Source organism: Balaenoptera physalus, assembly GCF_965194825.1.
Source record: "Balaenoptera physalus genome assembly, chromosome: 4".
Lineage (NCBI taxonomy): Eukaryota > Metazoa > Chordata > Mammalia > Artiodactyla > Balaenopteridae > Balaenoptera > Balaenoptera physalus.
In genome coordinates, this window is record NC_138891.1 from 38,379,076 (window position 1) to 38,400,318 (window position 21,243).

A 21,243-nucleotide genomic window follows, 5' to 3' on the forward strand; every position below is an offset into this window, starting at 1 on the left:
GCGCCACAGATTACTGTGCATTAATTTTGTATCCTGCAACCTTACCAAATTCATTGATTAGTTCTAGTAGTTTTCCGGTGACATCTTTAGGATTTTCTATGTATAGTAGTATCATGTCATCTGCAAATAGTGACAGTTTTACTTCTTCTTTTCTAATTTGGATTCCTTTTATTTCTTTTTCTTCTCTGATTGCCGTAGCTAGGACTTCCAAAACTATGTTGAATAAGAGTGGCAAGAGTGCACATCCTTGTCTTGTTCCTGATCTTAGTGGAAATGCTTTCAGTTTTTCACCATTGAGAATGACGTTTGCTGTGGGTTAGTCATAACATGGCCTCTATTATGTTGAGGTAGCTTCCCTCTATGCCCATTTTCTGGAGAGTTTTTATCATGAATCGGTGTTGAATTTTGTCAAAAGATTTTTCTGCATCTATTGAGATGATCATATGTTTTTTTATTCCTAAATTTGTTAATATGGTGTATCACATTGATTGATTTGCGTATATTGAAGAATCCTTGCAACCCTGGGATAAATCCCACTTGATCATGGTGTATGATCCTTTTAATATGTTGTTGGATTCTGTTTGCTAGTGTTTTGTTCATGATTTTTGCATCTATGTTCATCAGTGATATTGGTCTGTAATGTTCTTTTTTATGTGATATCTTTGTCTGGTTTTGGTATCAGGGTGATGGTGGCCTCATAGAATGAGTTTGGGAGTGTTCCTTCCTCTGCAATTTTTTGGAAGAGTTTGAGAAGGATGGGTGTTAGCTCTTCTCTAAATGTTTGATAGAATTCACCTGTGGAGCCATCTGGTCCTGGACTTTTGTTTGTTGGAAGATTTTTAATTACAGTTTCAATTTCATTACTTGAGATAGGTCTCTTTATATTTTCTAATTCTTCCTGGTTCAGTCTTGGAAAATTGTACCTTTCCAAGAATTTGTCCATTTTTTCAAGGTTGTCCATTTTATTGGCATATAGTTGTTTGTAGTAGTCTCTTATAATCCTTTGTATTTCTATGATGTCAGTTGTCATTTCTCCTTTTTCATTTCTAATTTTATTGATTTGCGTCCTCTCCCTTTTTTTCTTGATGAGTCTGGCTAAGGCTATATCAGTTTTGTTTATCTTCTCAAGGAGCCAGCTTTTAGTTTTATTGATCTTTGCTATTGTTTTCTTTGTTTCTATTTCATTTATTTCTGCTCTGATTTTTATGATTTCTTTCCTTCTACTGACTTTGGGTTTTCTTTGTTCTTCTTTCTCTATTTGCTTTTGGTGTAGGGTTAGATTGTTTATTTGAGATTTGTCTTGTGCCTTGAGGTGAGATTGAATTGCTATAAACTTCCCTCTTAGAACTGCTTTTGCTGTGTCCATAGGTTTTGGGTTATTGTGTTTTTGTTGTCATTTCTTTCTATGTATTTTTTTATTTCTTCTTTGATTTCTCCAGTGATCTCTTAGTTACTTAGTAGCTCACTGTTTAGCCTCCATGTATTTGTGGTTTTTACAGGTTTTTTCCTGTAATTGATTTCCAATCCCATAATGTTGTGGTCAGAAAAGATGCTTGGTACAATTTCAATTTTGTTAAATTTTCCGAAGCTTGATTTGTGACCCAAGATGTGATCTCTCCTGGAGAATGTTCTGTGTGCACTTGAGAAGAAAGTGTATTCTTCCACTTTCGGGTAGAATGTTCTATAAATGTCAATTAAATCTATCTGGTCTATTGTGTCATTTAAAGCTTGTGTTTCCTCATTTATTTTCTGTTTGGATGATCTGTCCATTGGTGTAAGTGGGGTGTTAAAGTCCCCTACTATTATTGTGTTACCATCAATTTCTCCTTTTATAGTTGTTAGCATTTGCCTTATGTATTGAGGTGCTCCTATGTTGGGTGCATAAACATTTATAATTGTTATATCTTCTTCTTGGATTGATCCCTTGATCATTATGTAGTGTCCTTCCTTATCTCTTGTAACAGTCTTTATTTTAAAGTCTATTTTATCTGATACGAGTATTGCTACTCCAGCTTTCTTTTGATTTCCATTTGCATGGAATATCTTTTTCCATCCCTTCACTTTCAGTCTGTATGTGTCCCTAGGTCTGAAGTGGGTTTCTTGTAGACAGCATATATATGGGTCTTGTTTCTGTATTCATTCAGCCAGTCTGTGTCTTTTGGTTGGGGCATTTAATCCATTTGCATTCAAGGTTATTGTCGATATGTATGTTCCTATTACCATTTTCTTAATTGTTTGGCGTTTGTTTTTGTGGGTCTTTTTCTTCTCTTGTGTTTCCAGCCTAGAGAAGTTTCTTTATAGCCTTTGTTGTAAAGCTGGTTTGGTGGTCCTGAATTCTCTTAGCTTTTGCCTGTCTGTAAAGCTTTTGATTTCTCTGTCAAATCTGAATGAGATCCTTGCTGGGTATGGTTGTAGGTTTTTCTCTTTCATCACTTTAAGTATATCCTGCCACTCCCTTGTGGCCTGCAGAGTTTCTCCTGAAAAATCAGCTGATAACCTTATGGAGATTCCTTTGTATGTTATTTTTTGCTTTTCACTTGCTGCTTTTAATATTTTTTCTTTGAATTTAATTTTTGTTAGTTTGATTAATATGTGTCTTGGTGTGTTTCTCCTAGGGTTTATCCTGTATGGGACTCTCTGTGCTTCCTGACTTGGGTGACTCTTTCCTTTCCCATGTTAGGGAAGTTTTGCTCTATAATCTCTTCTTATATTTTCTCAGACCGTTTCTTTTTCTCTTCTTCTTCTGGGACCCCTATAATTTGAATGTTGGTACACGTAGTGTTGTCCCAGAAGTCTCTGTGATTGTCTTCAATTCTTATCTTTTTTTTTTCTTTATTCTGCTCCTCGGCAGTTATTTCCACCATTTTGTCTTCCAGCACAAGTATTCGTTCTTCTGCCTCAGTTATTCTGTTATTGATTCCTTCTGGTGTATTTTTCATTTCAGTTATTTTGTTGTTCATCTTTGTTTGTTTGTTCTTTAGTTCTTCTAGATCTTTGTTAAACATTTCTTGTATTTTCTCAATCTGTGCCTCCATTCTATTTCTGAGATTATGGATCGTCTTTACTATCATTACTCTGAATTCTTTTTCAGGTAGATTGCCTATTTCCTCTTCATTTATTTGGTCTTGTAGGTTTTTACCTTGCTCCTTCTTCTATGACATATTTTTTTGCTGTCTCACTTTTTTTCCTTTTTTTTAATGAATGGGATTGTGTTCCTGTCTTACTGGTTGTTTGGCCTGTGGCTTCCAACACTGCAGTTTCTAGGCTGTTGGGTAGAGCTGGGTCTTGGTGCTGCGATGAGGACCTCTGGGAGACCTTACTCCGATGAATATTCCCTGGGGTCTGAGGTTCTCTTTTAGTCCAGTGGTTCGGACTCGGGGCTCCCACCACGGGAGCTCAGGCCCGACTCCTGGCTCGTGAACCATGATCCTGCAAGCCATTCAGGGCAGCAAAAAAAAAAAAAGGAGAACAATAACAAAGTAAAAACTGAAATTAGAATAGGAAACTAACAGCTATGTTAGAAAAAAATATAAAAATAAAAATATAAATGAAACACAACTGGAAGGTAAAACAGAACCACAATAGTAAAAAAAGAGGAGGAGGGAAAAAAAAAGTGGAACAGCCTTGGCTGTGGAAGGCAGGGCCTAAGCAGGGGTGAAGTTTGGGCAGTGGGCGGGCCCTATGCTTAGGACCCAAAGGGCCGGAAAAGGTGGCGGGTGGGTGGGGGGGTTGTGGGAAGGGGGACTTAGTCTGAACAGAACAGAAGGGGCCCAGGCATGCCTCCTGCCTCTGGTCTCAGAGGGTGGGGGGGCCCCATCTGGGAGCCCAGCAGGCTTTCTGGGCTCCAGTGGGTGGTGCAAATGCCCTCTGCTCCTCTACTGTTCCTCCAGTCTGGAGGTCCCCTCCCACCTGCCTCTCCTGATCTCCCCGCCCTCCTTCCTATGCCCCCAGGACCCATGAGTCCTGGAGGGTGCTTTGGAGGGCGTGGGACCAGTCTGGGAGCTCAGCTGGCTCCCAGTGCCCGAGTGGGTGGGGCAAACGTCCTCTGCTCATTTCCTGATCCTCTGGTCCTGGAGGGCCCCTCTCGACTGCCTCTCCTGTTCTCTCCTGGCCTCCCTCCTATGCCCCCAGGACCAACCTGGCCCAGAGGGGACCACTGAGGGTGTAGGACCCAGCCCGAGAGCCGGGCAGACTTCCGTGGCTGATTGGGCAGGGGAAATGCTGGGCCCGCTCCCCCTCTGATCTGAGCCCCTGAGGGTCCCTCCAGGCGTGGGAACCCCTCCCTCTCCTGCCTCTCAGTCACCCCTCAGGGGCACCGGTCCTGTCCAGGCTCCACTTCTCCTCCCCCCTCAGTCTCCCCACATCCTACCGGTGTGCTTGGGCATTCTTCCCATCTCCCTGGGCGTCAGGGTCCCCCACCAGCATCCGGCAGGCACCCTAGTTGAGGGGAGATGCGAACTCTGCATCTTCCCACACCATCATCTTGACTCTGAACCTCCAGCATAGGCTTTTTCTTCTCCTTCTTCTCTAAAGCCCACACTTCTTTAATTCCTTCTATTTTTTTTAGCCTTGGTGTACTCAATTGGTTAGTCTATCCTTATTCACTTCCCCTACCCTTACCAATCCATGTTTAAAAATATGAAAAGATGATCCACCTATCTAGCAATCAAAAAAATTCAAATTAAAGCAAGGAGAGATTATTTTTTACTGCTTCAACTTTGTCTTGTGGTGAAGGTCTAGTGAGATAGTCTTTCATTCTTACTCTTTAAGGGACTGGAAATTACACACCCTTTTGGAGGGCAGCTTGGCAATACGTATAAAGAGATATTATAAACATCCCATCTTTTGAGTCAGAAATTTCACTGATGGATACTTCCCTGGTGGTCAAGAATCCACCTTACAATGCAGGGGGATGCGGGTTTGATCCCTGGTCAGGGAACTAAGATCCCACGTGCTGCGGGGCTACTAAGCCTACATGCCACAACTACTGAGCTCACATGCCTCAAGTAGAGCCCGCTTGCCGCAAACTACAGAGCCCACACGCTCTGGAGCCTGTGCACCACAACTACAGAGCCCATGCGCCCTGGAGCCTACGCACCACAACTAGAGAAGAGAAAACCTGCGTGCCACAACTAGAGAGAAGCCCGCACACCACAATGAATATCCCGCATGCCTCAAAAAAGATCCTGCGTGCCGCAACTAAGACCCGACGCAGCCAAAAAGAAATAAAATAAATAAATAAAAAATAAATAAATCTTTGAAAAAATAAAAGAAATTTCACTGATGGAATTAGTGAAATGCAGATGAAGATTCACAGATCCTTCCTTTCCCTCAAACTCCTGAGCTCCTCTTAGATTGACAAAATGAACTTTCCTGCCTTTGCTTATGTAGAAGTTCCTCATCTCTTTGGTCACACCCCACCAATGACCTTCAGATATAATCCACTGGAAAAGAAGTCTCTGCATTCATGATCCACTCTAGTACTGCTGCTTACTGTGCCCTATCCCTGAGGTGCTAACACAGCATGCAGACCAAGTTAGTGTTAGCATCTGACCATATAAAACTATATGTTCTTGCTTTATGCTAAGTTAATTTGTTGATGAAAATAAACATATGTGAGATTCTCTAAGTTCTTATTAAAACCATGATATCTTTCTAATAAATTAATTATATCATAGATGTATTTTGGCCTGTGTAATTTTCTTTAATATAAATGGACATTTCATTCTTTTGAGAGGACATGACTTTTTGTTAATAAATCTTATAATTTAGCTTAGCAGTAAATCAAGATCCAGACCAGTAAAGCCAACGAATGATAATTACGCTTGGCTGTGTTAGTTATTGAGACTATGAATTAAAAGTTCCCTGAAAGTCCTCATGAGAAAGGAGAATCGCTAATATGACATTGTCATCTCTTTCTTGGGTCATTGTGTCTTTGCATAGGAATGAAATGTTCCCTTTACAAATGTGTAATACACATATTAGGATAAACTTCATAATTAAATGTTTTTAACAGTAAAAAAAAGTAGATAGCAATTTATGCCCTTGCTTAATTATTTTAGAGTATGTAAAAAGCACATAATAGAATCAATAGTTGCTGTGCAACAAGGATGGCACATTTTAAAATAACTGACTATTTACTAATTATCATGGATTTTTGTTTATTTCAAGTATTGCTTTGATGTGAAGAAAGCAAATTAATGTGCATGCTGAACATTTTAAATTGGTTCCAAATGCAGTGTTGTTACTTTTCAGTTAAAATGTTGTAATTAAAAAATTTCCCACAGCCAGACTGCTTACAATAAGTGATAGTCACCTATTGACTATCACTTTATAGTGTCATAAACAAATTCCAACCAAATATTTTCTTAGATTATTACTAAGATATCACATTATGGAACATCTTAGAATTATACTATTGACCTCATTTTAAACAGTACATAGCGTTTTGAGAAACCAGTAGTTAAAACAAACAAAACCTTACTTCCTGACTAAGCAAATGGATTGATAGTGAAAACTCAGGGAGAAAAAGTTTACTTCAAGAAATAATTCCAGCATTGAAGGGTGAGGCAAAAAAAATCTCAAATTCTTCTTTAAAATGGAAGAGCCAAATGGCCTAATAATTCCTAATGTACCTCAGTGTACTGTTAATGGAATTAAAAAAGACAACTTGTAAAATACAATTTGACAGAGATAAAGTCGTCATTTAAAAAATATCAGTTTTCATTTATGTGTAATTAATGTATGGTTAAAATGAATATTGAGGGTACACTTTAATTTTTTAAATTATGCCATGTAATTTTCAAAATTGAATTAATAAAATCATAAAATTTTAGGTCTGGAATAGCCTGCAAAGATCATCTGATTTAAACCCTTAATCTACATAATAAAAATAGTCTCTATTATTAGAGTGTTTACTATATGCCAAGCCTTGTGCTAAATGCTTTTCATCAATATAATTTTAATCATTCTAACATTATTATTCCCATTTGCACATGGAAAAAAATAAAGCTCAGAGAAGTTAGGTAATTTGCCAAGGTTATATAGCCAGGAAATGAGAACTGATACAACACCCTCACCCCCTTCAAAAATGAGAGCTAATACAAAGTCCAAAATGTCTGTGTTTGGCTTAGGTGGACTAACAGGAACCAGATTTACCCTCCTTCCTGAAACAACTAAAACACTGGAGAAGAGATAGAAACAATGGTTTCAAGACACTGGACATCAGGCAATGAAAGACAGTGATTCTTGGAGATAAGAGACAAACAAGATAACCTCTGTGATTGCCCTAACTTAGTGCCTTGAAATAAATTTAAGGCCATGGTACAGGGAGTGGGAATCCAGGTGGAGTTTGGCAGATTCTCTGAGTTGAGGAGACCTTATGAAGAGTCCAGGGAATCTAAGTGGCTAGAATTCACAGGATAGTGTTCTCAGGAGACAGCTGCACAGAGAAAGAATATTAGATGTCTACAAAGAATCCCCATTAATTATATGTATGCTCAGTGCATATAAATGGGGAAACTACCCAGAGCAAGGGAGACCATCTGAAAGGATCAGAGATAAGAGTACCAAATGCTTACACAAGGCCAATAATAATGCCTGTTCTCACCAGCCAGACTGGAAAACCTATAATTCATAGGGTACTAGGTAGAGTTCTCAGAAGGGTCTTGCATCAGTAGTAGGGAATAATTAGCCCTAGACTAAATGCTGAGCTGGTCCTGCTCAACAAATTTTAAAAGGAAGGCATTTTAAAAAATCAAGCTGATTCCAAGAAACTTAACTACATCCCAGAAGAGAGTTCAAGAATATTTATAAGAATACAAAAATATCCAGCATTTAACAAGATAAAATTCACAATGTCTAGCATCCAATCAAAAATTGCCCTGCATGGAAACAGGAAAATAGGACTCATAATGAGAAGAAAAATCAACAAATAAAAATTGACTCAGAAAGGCACAGATGTTAGAATTAGCAGGCAAGGACATTAAAACAGTTATGATAACTGTATTCCATATGTCCAAAAACTAGAGGAAAAATTGACCATGTTAAGCAGAGATGTGGAAGATATAAAAAAGACCTAAACTGAATTTATAGAGATGAAAACTACAATTGTCTGAGATGAAAAGTATACTGGATGGGACTAATGGCAGATTAAACATTCCAGAAGAAGAGATTCGTTAAACTGAAGACACAGCAATAGAAACTATGCAATGAAATAAAATAGAAAAGAGACTCAGAACAAAAAAAGGGCATCAGTGAGCTGTGAGACAAATTCAAGTGGCCTAATATATGTATAACTGGACTCCTCAAAGGACAGGAAAGAGAGGACAGAAAAAATATTTGAAGAAATAACAGCTAAAAAACCCAAAATTTGATGAAAATTATAAACCCACAGATTCAAGAAGCTCAGCAAACCTCAAGCATTATAATCCAATTGCTCAAAAATATTAATAAAAAGAAAATCTTAAAAGCAATCAGAGAATAAAAGACATATATGAGGAACAAAGATAAGGATGAGAGCAGATTTTTTTTTTTTATCATAAACAATATAAGCAAGAAGACAGTGGGACCGAAAGTATTGAAAGAAGGAGGGTGGGGCAGGTGTGAGGGGGTGGTGGTGGGAGCTGTCAACTTAGAATTCTATACAAAGTGAAAATATTTTTCAAACATGAGGGTGAAATAAAGATCTTTTCAGAATGAAAAAACCAGAAAAAATGTATCACTAGCACACCCACACTATAAGAAATGTTAAAAGAAGTCCTTTATTCAGAAGAAAAATTATACCAGATGGAAATATGGATCTATACAAAGGAATGTAGAACACCAGAATTGGTAACAATATGGATAAATATGATATTTTTATCATTTAAATTTCTTTAAATTATAATGGACTATTTAAACAAAAATATTAATAATCTAATATGAGATTTATAACATGTAGAAGCAAAATATATGACAACAATATCACAATAGCTGGGAAGGGAGAGATGGAAGTATACTATTGTGAAATTCTTTTTTTTCTTCTTTTAAGTGAAAGTATAATTTATTGGCTCTCGTAACTGCAAAGTTCAGTGGTGGGCTACCTTTAGGCACAGCTGGATTCAGGGCTGTCAAGCTAGTTTTCTGCCAGATTGGTTTCACTTTCAGACTCAGAGTTGTCCCTCCTGATGGCAAAAAGGGAACAGTAGCTCCTCCCACCTCTTTTCTGCATTCTTAGCAAAAAACTCATTGTGGCTGTCATATTCTAACTGAATCATGTGCTTAGTCTTGGACCAGTCACCACAGCTGGCAAGACTGGGCATGTTGATTCATTCGGACCTGGGTCACATGCTCACCCTTGCAGGACAGATTCCCACTCAACCATATTGACTGACAATAGGGGAAGAATGAATCCCTAAAAAAAAAAAAAAAAAGAAAGAAAATAACAAATATCCCCTGAAGTTTCCAGTTAAAAGATGGGCCAAGAGATAGGGCAATGGGTAGGCAAACTGACAATGAGCTGGGAAATACAGTGGACCCTTCTGGGGATACCTTCCTGGCAGATTACCCTTCTCTGAGGATTTCTCCATCTGCCTCATGGGTTGAGCCAGATTCCTTTCATTTGCCCCACTCTGGCCACTCTACACCCTTGAAACCCTGCTTTCTATCCCCAAAGCCTGAATTGAATGGATGAAAGTAATAGTTCCTGGACCCTCTGACTTTTGGTTGGGGTTGGTGAGTACGGAACAATGGCAGGAGATCTAAGGAAAGGAAGAAGGGGTCCTTTCATTTTAGTTTTATCCATCAACCAACCATCACAGCCCCCTTTTTCCTCCAGGCTTATAGAGATGTAATTGACATGTGACACTGTAAGTTTAGTATGTACAACGTGATGATCTGACACACACATATATATGTTGCAAAATAATTACTACAATAGGGTTAGTTAACATATCCTTCATGTCACATAATTACCTTTGTTGTTTTGGTAGTGGTGGTGAGAATATTTAGATTCTTATACAATATATGAAGTGATATATCACAAGAAGATAGATCGCAATAAGTTAAAAATATATTCTATAAACTCTAAACCAACCACAAAAATAGAAAAACAAAGAGTTACAGCTAATAAACCAGCAAAGGAGATAAAATTGAATTTAAAAAATAATCCAAAAGAAGACAGAAAAAGGGGAAAAAAATGAGATGGGCCAAATAGAAAATGCACAGCAAGATAGATTTAAAGCTAATCATATTAATAATCAAATGAAATATAAATGATCTAAACCAGGGTCAGCAAACTTTTTCTATAAAGGTCCAGTTAGTAAATAAAATATTTTTGGTTTGTGGAACATACAGCCTCTGTTGCAACCACTCCACTCCACCATTGTAGCTTAAAAGCAGGCATAGATGATTTGCAAATAAATGGGCATGGCTGAATTTAGTCTGTGGACCACGGTTTGCCAAGCCCTAGTCTAAATACCCCCATTAAAAGACAGAGATTGTCATGTTGGATAAAAATGCAAGACTCTACTATATGTTGCCTATAAGAAATGTACTTTTATATAAAGAAATATTTTTAAAAATAGGTTAAAAGTAATGGATGGAAAAAAGATATGCTAGAACAAATCAAAAGAAGCTAAAGTAGTTACATTACAATCAAAATAGATTTCAGAGAAAGAAATCAGAACATTTAGAATATTACCAAAGATAAAGAAGGTCATTTCGTAATGATAAAAGGATTGGTTCACCAAGAAGACGTAATAATCCTAGATGGTTTTTCACCTAGTAACAGAACTTAAAAATTAAGCAAAAAATGATAGAACTGCAAGGAGAAACAGACAAACCTATAATTAGAGTCAGAGATGTCAATAGCCCTCTCTCAATAATTGATAGAAAAATATCCAGAAAACTCATTAAGGATATAAACTATGGAAAATAGTATAATAATTTATTTTGAAGAGATACAGTAAACACTATTACCAAATATGACCTAATTGATATGTATAGAATTCTCCATTTAACAGCAGAATACACATTCTTCTCAAGTGCACATGGGACATTTATTAAAGTAGATCATATACTGGGAGTAAATATGTCTCAATAAATTTAAAAGGATTCAAGTCATACAAAGTATTTTCTCTAACCACAATGGAATCAAATTAGAATTCATTAACAGAAAGTTATCTGGGAAAAAAATCCCCCAATATTTTGAAACTAAATAAATACCAAGTCCATGCCCTTAACCACTATGCCATGTAGATGTGTAGGGAGACAGCTGTGTGGAAAAACTCACCACGCTGAGCTATGGAGTCCACCAGAGACACCTGAGTGTGCAGCCCTCTCCACCTCATAGTAGCTCTAAGATCTTGGTGAAGGCACTTAATTTCTCTGAGACTATTTCTTACTGTAGACAGTGGGAATAATAATTATTGTATGTTCTTTCCAGGGTTGTTGTAAGAATTAAATGAGTTAGTAGATGAAAAGGGCCCTGTACCATACCACCTAGACTGTTTAAGTTACTTGGTGAACATTCTCTCCTTCCGCCCTCAGTTTACTCAGTTCTTGGCAGGACTTCAGTGCATAGTCTGACTCCTTAGCATTTGTATTTTTTTACTACAATACAAAGCCTACTATTTGAATAGTCATCTACTTTTATAATATATTTATTCAGTGGTTAATTTAGAAATAATCTGAAGTATTAGTTTTCAACCAGTATTTGTTTTTAAACTTTTAGAAAATAGTATAATAATTTATTTTTAGGAGATATATTTTCTTTAATGATATATGTACATCAAATATAAACAAGTGGTTTGATTTCTACTTTGACATCGGAGACTCCCTTGGTTTTAAAGGGATCATCAAAGTAATAAGTGATTATATTTGGTGTTTGGCTCCATGAAAAGTTAGAAAGTGATATCAAAATCAACCACAAAGATCTCACTTGGAAAATAATTAGTGAAAAGATAGCATTTTGCACGCTAGTATTAGACACAAATATTATAAAACTCTAATTATGCATTTCAACAACAAATACAAAAGGAATTAAAAAACAACATACTCAGAATGCCCTGGAGTCATCAGAAGGCCTTCAGGGAGGAGACAGAGTTTGAGCTAGAGGAAGATATGGATGAATTAAAATCTGGAATGTGTACACAGACAATAATTGATTTTACTTTGTGTAACTCTTGAACTCATATATTATTCATGCTGTTTTTTAGAGATTAGAATTTTTTCATGGTTTTCAAAAGTACTATTAGTTATTGTATAAAGCAGTTCATAATATATGTATGCACCATCACCTAATTCATTTATTTTGCATAAACATAAGTCCTGCCATCCAAGATATTTTAAACAAACAGCTCTTATCAACATGTCAAAAACGTAAACATGACAATTTGGTATGAATCCATCTTTTCAATGACAGTATACCAGCTCAAGCAAATCATTGTTTGTGGGCTCATCACTTTGTTCAGACTCTTCAGATCATGAAGGAACCAGTAGTGTCATCTCTCTGTGCTACGGAGTCAACACATTCAGATGGCTTTTGGCTTCCCACTGCAGCTTCCTTAAATGTTTAGAAATCCCACCTGAAGCTCATCACTTTGCTTCTCTTTCTCACGTTGTGCAAATTAAAAATCAAATCAGTAATAGTAAATCACTCTTCTCCTTTTTATCTACAGTGCTTTTTCTTTCCCACCCTCCATCTATTCCTTCCTTTTTCCCCTTCCCCTTACCTACACTAGTTCACTCCAAGGAACAGTTCAGGGGCAAGAAGATCTCCTTTCTTCCTGACTCAGGTAGAACCGAACATTCTTCTCATTCAACCAGTCAGCCACTCCCTTTCCTTCCCTGAACGCTTCCTTTGTTTCCTCTTCATCAAGGGACTCTGCTGATTTGCTAAATGGCATCTTCCCCATAATAAATTTAAAGAACTTCTGTTTTTAAAAGTTCTTCTCAAGTCCTTCTGTCATCTAATTTAGTTTGTCCTGTCCCACATAGTTTATGTACATCCTTGTTCTCTTAATTTGTATCCATATTTTGAAATATGTCTTTTTATCCTAAAATAACTCTTTGGCTCTACCAATTAACCACACAAGGAAATTTTTTTGAACACTTGATATTTTAGTACCTCAGCACAAATTTTTCTTGAATTTCTCAAAAAATGTTTGTTTACTCTTTTTTTTAAGTAGTGTCATGGTATCTTGTGGGCTATTAACTCTTGAAGTTTTCTGAATGTTTTGCATTTGATTTCCTCCTTTCATGTGTTCTTGACTTATCTATTCCAGTGTGGCTGGAGCACAGTAATCAAATGGGAAAAGCAGTAAAAGTCAGGTTGGAGAGGTCCAGGGCTGCCATACATGGTGTTCAGGTTGCATCGTGACTAATAGCACAGGCCAAGGGAGAGAAGGGAGCTGGAATCCGGCCTGGGCTCCACTCACCAAGTCTTGTGCCCTCCCCAAGGCTGTGTTCATCTAAGGAAGACATGCTCTGTTGATTTACACAAAGGTGTCATATGGGCTGATGGTGGTCCTGTAGAAGATCATGTTTGGGAGTTTGGATTTTATACTAATGCATTGAAAAACCACTAAGAAGGAATAAAATAATCCAATTTATAGTTTGTGAAGAACACTCTGCTGTGTATCAGGTGTTGGAGAGAGGCAGGAATAGAAGTAAGGAGGCCATTCAGGAGGTGGTGGTGACCACAACTAGGATGGTGGAAGTAGAGGTGTAGAGAAGTGGATGGATTCGATGCACCTTTTGGAGGCAAAATGAACAGGACTTGGTGCTGGATTAGGTGTGGAGGGTAAGGGAGACAGAAGTGTGAAAAGTGATTACCCCAGTTACTGACCTGAATAACTCGATGGGTGACGGTACTGTGTCCTGAGATGGGGAGCATTGAGGAAGGAACAGGTGGGGAGGGGATTGTATCAAGATCTCTGGTTCAGACAGTTTCTCTGAGACACCTGTGATGTATCTAAATGGCTACCAGGAGGCAAGTGAACACAAGTACCTGCAATTCAGAAGAACGTCAGCTCTTTTTTTCTAAGGGCCCTGAGGCTCTCCTTGTCTTTTGTAATCTGCTAGCAACACATCTGAACAGTTCTATCATGTTCCTAAATGATTATCGGTATCCTTTCCCCCAAACAATCCAGAAATTTATTTTGAGAGAGCCAAAATAACTCCGTGCATTGAGTATAAACATAATTGTTTTGCCTTGAGGCAAATGATCAGTCCTATACCCAGTGCAACAAGTCCCACAGACCCCACACTGGGGCTAGTCTTCTATGCGGACTTTATGTAATTTAAATGGCTTCCTGCAAACTTTCTTAGCAAACTTTCTGTTTCCTGGTACCCTAGTTTCAGTATCCCCTTGAGAAATTCAGGTTGACCTCTCTCCTTCTCCTCTTAGTGGCCTGAGAATCACAGTCACAGAAAGTCATATTTGATGGTTTTTCTCCCAAGTTATCTGGCATTTACTCCCTCTTAGAATTTATAATCATGGCACAATGTAAATCTCGAGCCGGCCTGTCACTGGGATCCCTTCTCTACTCCACTATATAGTCTCCCAGGCCTAAATGACTCCAGGACTCATAGATTTGTTCTCTTGCTCCAGTAGACAGAGCCAAAACCAATGGTTGAAAACCACGGGGAGAGAGATGTTGGCTCAACTAAAGGAAAAACTTCCTAATGCTGAGCGCTGTCTGAAAATGGAAACGCCTGCTGGGGAAGGAGTGAATTATGGTTTCTGGTGGTGTTGAGGCACAGAGCAGACAATGATTTGGTGCAAATTCCATGGTAGAGACTGAAGTCAGGGTGTAGAAGTAATCTCCACTGACTATTGAATTCCTGCTTGTGCAAGAGCTTTACACAGATGTTTCATCTCATTTAATCCTCATAACGACCCCCAAGGGAATTAGTTATAACCACATCAGGAGAGGTTACAGTCACAATTTAAGATCACACAACTAGAGTGGCAGAGCCAGGATTTAGAGCCAGGATTTAAACTCAATCCAAAGCCTTTGTTTATTCTTCCACAATTCATGGAAGCTTGAGAAAATGAACTAGGGGATTTCTAAGTTCCCTTCCAGCACTGTGATTCTATGTGAGTCAAAATCTGGATACGGGCATCACTGACTATGTTTTCCTTCAATCAGCCTTCTGGCCTCAGTCGCATTAAAATGATAATCTTTGACCCCAAAACTGTCTGATCTCTATCAAGAAAGGACCATTTTAAAAAATTGACATTTATACCTTGTATCCACTCTTAGTTTTCAGCAGAACTTAGTGTAAGAGCCTCAAAATCTTTTTTTTTTTCCTTATGGGGTTGCTGGCAAGGACTGAGTTTACACCATAAATGTACAGAAGATTAAGCTTTTAGTATTTCTGAAAACTGTTATAATATATTGTACTAACTTCTCTACTCATTTTACAGGTTTTGATGGTCTTAGAAGATGTAACACTATTTGACCTAAGGTCAACTTTTCTGGCCTGAGTTCTGAGTCAGATATTTTTTAAACATTAGAATTTAAAAATTAATATTAGGATTAGAATTTTTAAAATGATTAGATCCTGAGTTCTCATCAAAAAAATCTATTTCTTTAATTTTGTATCTATATGAGATGCTGGATGTTCAGTAAACTTACTGTGATAATAACTTCAGGATATATGGAAGTCAAATCTTTATGCTGTACACCTTAAACTTATACAGCACTGTATGTCAATTATATCTGAATAAAACTGGGAGAAAAAATATGAGTCTGAAAATAGGCTTAATTTACTTATCTTAAGATAAAATGGCTCTATTTGTGTGTTAAATGCTATTTTCTAGATTGAAGCTGAACTCGCCAAGGAAAGAGCCCAACATTTAGTTGAATTTCAGGAGCAAGCTCTTCTCTTTAAAGAAGTTAAACTGGAACTCGATATTGAAAAGGAAAAACACCAAGAAATAATCCAAAAGTATAAGAAAGAACAAGAAGAACTACAAATGAAGGTCTGTCATTATGATGTTCATCATTACTTAATGGGTTTGAAACTGTAGATGTTGGTTATTTCCTCCTAAGGACACCACTATATTTATAACTCCTGCAGATTTTCTCATGGTCATTGTGCCTTAGTTTTAGGTAGATAGAATGGTTTGGCTATTCTCCAGAATGAATGACTGAGATAAATAATATAAGCATACAATCCAGCTATGTATGGTATTTTTTCCTACTAAAATAAACTTATTTTTAAAACAGCATAAATTATATAACTAATAATTAGCATGGTTAGATGTTCCAATACCTCAAGTATCCAACAAAAGATAATGAGGTGTTTCACATAATTAAAATTTTACCAACAATTAAAGCCTATCCCCTTTAATTGCAAATATTTTCAACTCTAAATATTTTTGAATGAAGGGAAATATTTTTTAAATGTAATCACACCTCCATAATTTCTTTTTTTTAAAGTATCATTTTAACTTTATTTTATTTATTTATTTATTTTTGGCTGCGTTGGGTCTTCGTTGCTGCACGCAGGCTTTCTCCAGTTGCGGAGAGCAGGGGCTACTCTTCGTTGCGGTGCGTGGGCTTCTCATTGCGGTGGCTTTTCTTGTTGCAGAGCACGGGCTCTAGGCACACGGGCTTTAGTTGTTGTGGCTCGCGGGCTCAGTAATTGTGGCTCGCGGACTCTAGAGTGCAGGCTTAGTAGTTGTGGCGCACGGGCTTAGTTGCTCCGTGGCATGTGGGATCTTCCCAGACCAGGGATTGAACCCGTGTCCCCTGCATTGGCAGGCGAATTCTTAACCACTGCGCCACCAGGGAAGTCCCCATAATTTCTTAAACAATGTGTCCTAAACATAATACAAGGTTTCCTTAAGGTTCCCTTGTTTTCATAAGACCTGAGAGTAGAATGTGTGTGTGTGTGTGTGTGTGTGTGTGTGTGTGTGTGTGTGTGTGTATTAACCAAGACCCAGTGGTGAAGTCATATTTTTGAATAAACTCATTAAGAGCCTATGTAGGGTTTCCCTGGTGGCGCAGTGGTTGAGAGTCTGCCTGCCAGTGCAGGAGACACGGGTTCGAGCCCTGGTCTGGGAAGATCCCACATGCCGCGGAGCAACTAGGCCCGTGAGCCACAATTACTGAGCCTGCGCGTCTGGAGCCTGTGCTCTGCAACAAGAGAGGCCACGATAGTGAGAGGCCCGCGCACCGTGATGAAGAGTGGCCCCCGCTCGCCGCAACTAGAGAAAGCCCTCGCACAGAAACGAAGACCCAACACACCCAAAAATAATAAAATAAATTAATTAATTAAAAAAAAAAAGAGCAATGAGAATATAATATGTCAAAATTTAAAAAAAAAAAAAGAGTCTATGTAAATTAGCCTTAAATGAGACTTACTGGCCTCTACTTTGGTGTATAGCGGGTATGGTACAGCCTTTTCAGTAGCTCACTGGGAACGACAGGCAGGGCCAGCCACGTGAGTGTAGCACCACAGGTCCCCACACTCAAAAAGGCCTTTCAGGTTTAACACTCTGCAAATGCTGTCTTGAAATTCTTAATAATTTTACCTCTGGGGGGACTTCCCTGGTGGTCCAGTGGTTAAGACTCCCCCTTCCAATGCAGGGGGTTTAACTTCCAATGTAAGTTGGATCCCTGGTCAGGGAGCTAAGATCCCACATGCCTTGGGGCCAAAAAATCAAAACATAAAACAGAAGCAATATTGTAACAAATTCAATAAAAACTTTAAAAATGGTCCACATCAAAAAAAAAATTTGTTTTTAATTTTAAAAAAAGTAATTTTATCTCTGAATTTGTGTTTTATAAGTGAACTCCTATTGGGACAATGGAGCATGCGCTGGGAACTTGTAGCCTGGCTCACCTTAGGCCCCTCCCCTTCTGGACAGATTCTATCCTAGACAGACCTCTTGCTTCCTGGCTCCTGCCCCCCACCCACCTTCCCCCCTAACCTGGTGACTGCTGTTGCAGTCCCCAGGTGGCTCAGGACCATCAGCAGGAGAATGCTGAAAGGCAGGCCCCAACTTACCAGGGCTACAGTCTTTCAAGAGAAATCATAAGTCCAGATTTTGTGAGTGAATTCTCTTGATTTTTTATTTTATTTTATTTTTTAAAGGAATATTATTCAGCTTTATTTACTTATTTATTTTTGGCTGCATTGGGTCTTCATTGCTGTGCGTGGGCTTTCTCTAGTTGCGGTTAGCAGGGGCCACTCTTCATTGTGGTGCGCGGGCTTCTCATTGCCGTGGCTTCTCTTGTTGCAGAGCATGGGCTCTAGGTGTGCAGGTTTCAGTAGTTGTGGCACACAGGCTCAGTAGCTGTGGCTTATGGGCTCTAGAGCACAGGCTCAGTAGTTGTGGCGCATGGGCTTAGTTGCTCCGCGGCATGTGGGATCTTCCTGGACCAGGGCTCGAACCCGTGTCCCCTGCATTGGCAGGTGGATTCTTGACCACTGTGCCACCAGGGAGGTCCCTTGATTTTTTAAATGTTGACTCCCTTTTAAAAAAATCAAAACATGTTTGTGGCTATGTGAGCCTCCTCTCCCCAGGATAACCTGCTCTGTTTCAGTGTCAGCTCTCCTGTGGATGAAGGAAACTACTGTTCAGACCTAGCAGTGGCCCTCTTCCTTCCTGGATTAATTGAAGAAAAGGGAATATTAATTTAATTTATAAAATTACTAAGTGTGGTAAATAGATTTCTTGTAAAAGTTATTCTTAATGTAAATTTAACATTTGAAACAAATTTTGGATGCATAACTCTTAAGTAATGGTTCACAAAATCCTTGGAACTTTGGTCTATGAATGTTTTCCAGATTCTTCATGGGCTGATTTCTTGTACTAATATTTATGTGACAATATCCATAGCATAAATAATACGGATATGTTTCATCAGAAGGAGCTTTGCTCTTCCTGGTCTGTTTTCTGTTATTTGTTTTGCTTTTTAAGGAGAAAAAATTAAGTAGTCTTTTCCCTTCTAAAGAATTTCATGACTTTGAGGAGAAGTTTCTCAAGTTATTCTTTCCTCTCTTTGTCTAGAGGTACCACCTTCAGAAGCAGTATATTTTCTAAGTATTCTGGTATCCTCTAGAACTGCACTGTCTAATGTGGTAACTTATGTGTCTACTTAAGTTTCAATTAATTAAAATTAAATAAAATTGAAAATTGAGTTCCTCACTCATGTTCGCCACGTTTCAAATGCACAAGAGCCCATACTAACAAGCGAGAGCCTATTTGTGCATTTCTTTCCAGCTCAGCGATCAGTGATATCACCTTCATAGCTTGGAATTGGCCATGGTGAGAGTACTCACACCATGGAAATTAGATATAAATCTGGCTTTTGTGTGTGTATGTGTGAGTCCATTGTTAAACATTTACCAGCACACCACTATCAATAGTCACATGTGGCTAGTGGCTACCATATAGGACAGCGCAGAATATTTCTATCATCATAGAAAGTTCTGTTGGGCAGGGCTGCTATAGAAGGTGTAGTATCTAGGGTACCTCCAGTCATCATATTCAAGAAAGAAAAAATATATATCGAAGGAAAACTTAAATGGTATGGTTTGAGTAGACTATAGCTGTGGTGCTCTCCTACATGCATCCCCAAACATCAGGCATTTCTAGATCCCAAAGCCACCCTAAAGTGAGTCCAGACAGGCACTTTATCAAGACTTGAGCTGTCCTTGGTAGCTCAGTTCAGCCACAGAGATTTATGTATTTCCAAGTATGCCCAAGTGATTAATGCAATTCCATTTTAGTTGATAAAAATAAAATTTTAGTCCTAACTTTTAAAATCTTGAAGGCCTATATATGTCATAGGATTTGTTTTCATCAGATCAGAACACCAGTTATTTAGAATAAGCCTCTTAAAACCACGAGAATTCTGTGGATACCTAGAGACTATCACCCACAAACTAATGCAAGATTTATCTTACAGATATCTGACTTAATTGAAGGCGCTACTAAAGATCTAAGGCTGAAAGTGGCTGCTCTTGAAGAAAAACTCCATGAATCCCATATTCAATATACTGAAGAATCTGAGTTAAAGGAGAAAGAAATCGGAAACCTTAAAAATTTGGTTGCAGAATTTGAATCACGCTTGAAGAAGGAAATTGACAGTAATGATTCAGTTTCAGAGGACTTGAGGAAGGAAATGAAACAGAAGTCAGATGAACTGGAAAGAGTAATGCTGGCACAAGCACAACTGATACAGCAATTCAACCAGTCCCAGGAAGAGGTAAGAAGCAGGTGATGGTACCATTGCAATTAGTGAAAGAGTGCATGTTCTTTCAACAAACAAAACAGGAAAGGTAGCTTGGTGTCATGCAAAGAGTCCTGGACTATTAATCAGAGATCTGGGGTCATATCCTGGCTCTGTCCTTAACCAGGCAGGCACTTAACCTCTCTGGACCTGGCTTCCTTTTCTGTAAAATGAATAACACATTTAACTACATAATCTCTAAGGTTTCCTCAGCCAGTTCTACTGTGTTGCAAATGACCATTTAAAACCTCTAAGATTAGAAATCTTTATATATATATATGTTTTATTTGTTGTGACATTAAATCTTTGCCAAAGAAACTTTTAGAGTACTTGCTGCTTAAGTTAATATTTTGGACAAGATATTTTAAAAACAATTGTTCTTTAGGGTTTTATTTTTCTGTCAATCTAAAGTTATAAGATACTTTACATGTATTGGTCTTCTTTCCTATGTATGCATGATTATTTCAGCAGTGTTTTTATTTAAACCGGAGTAGACTTATTTTGATTTGAAATGTTTTCCTAAGAAAATCTTATTTCTGAATTGCTGAGCAGTTTAGAAATGGTGGATGCTATGGAATGAATGTTTGTGTGTCCCCCCAAATTCATATGTTGAAACCTAATCCCCAGCGTGATAATATGTGGAGGCGGGTCTGTGGGAGGTGATTATGTCTTGAGAGATGAACTAATTTCCTGAATGGGGTTAGTGCCCTTATGAAAGAAAACTTCCTCACCCCTTCCGCCATGTGAAGACACAGCAAGAGGATGGTCATCTTGAATCAGGAAGCGAGCCCTCACCAGACACCAAATCTGCTGGCACCTTGTTCTTGAACTTCCCAGCCTCCCAAACTGTGAGAAATAATGTTTGTTGTTTGAACCACACAGCCTCTGGCATTTTGTTATAGCAGCCCAAACTTATTAAGACAGTGGGGCAATTTTCCAATAGCCAAGAATTAGAATATTGTCACATTAGAGTATTTGATCCCATTTATGACAGTATAGCAAATAAAGG

The 21,243-nt window shown here is 38.3% G+C and overlaps 1 protein-coding gene across 1 annotated transcript in view; it reads left to right on the forward strand.

Annotated features, from left to right (window-relative positions):
- The window catches only part of LEKR1 (leucine, glutamate and lysine rich 1), a 331,218-nt gene that overhangs the window by 231,767 nt on the left and 78,208 nt on the right, over positions 1-21,243 (forward strand). The window contains exons 13-14 of the mRNA XM_082459714.1: positions 15,809-15,970; positions 19,911-20,210. Of these exons, the coding sequence (XP_082315840.1) occupies positions 15,809-15,970; positions 19,911-20,210 (462 nt within the window). The remainder of the gene's footprint in view (positions 1-15,808; positions 15,971-19,910; positions 20,211-21,243) is intronic.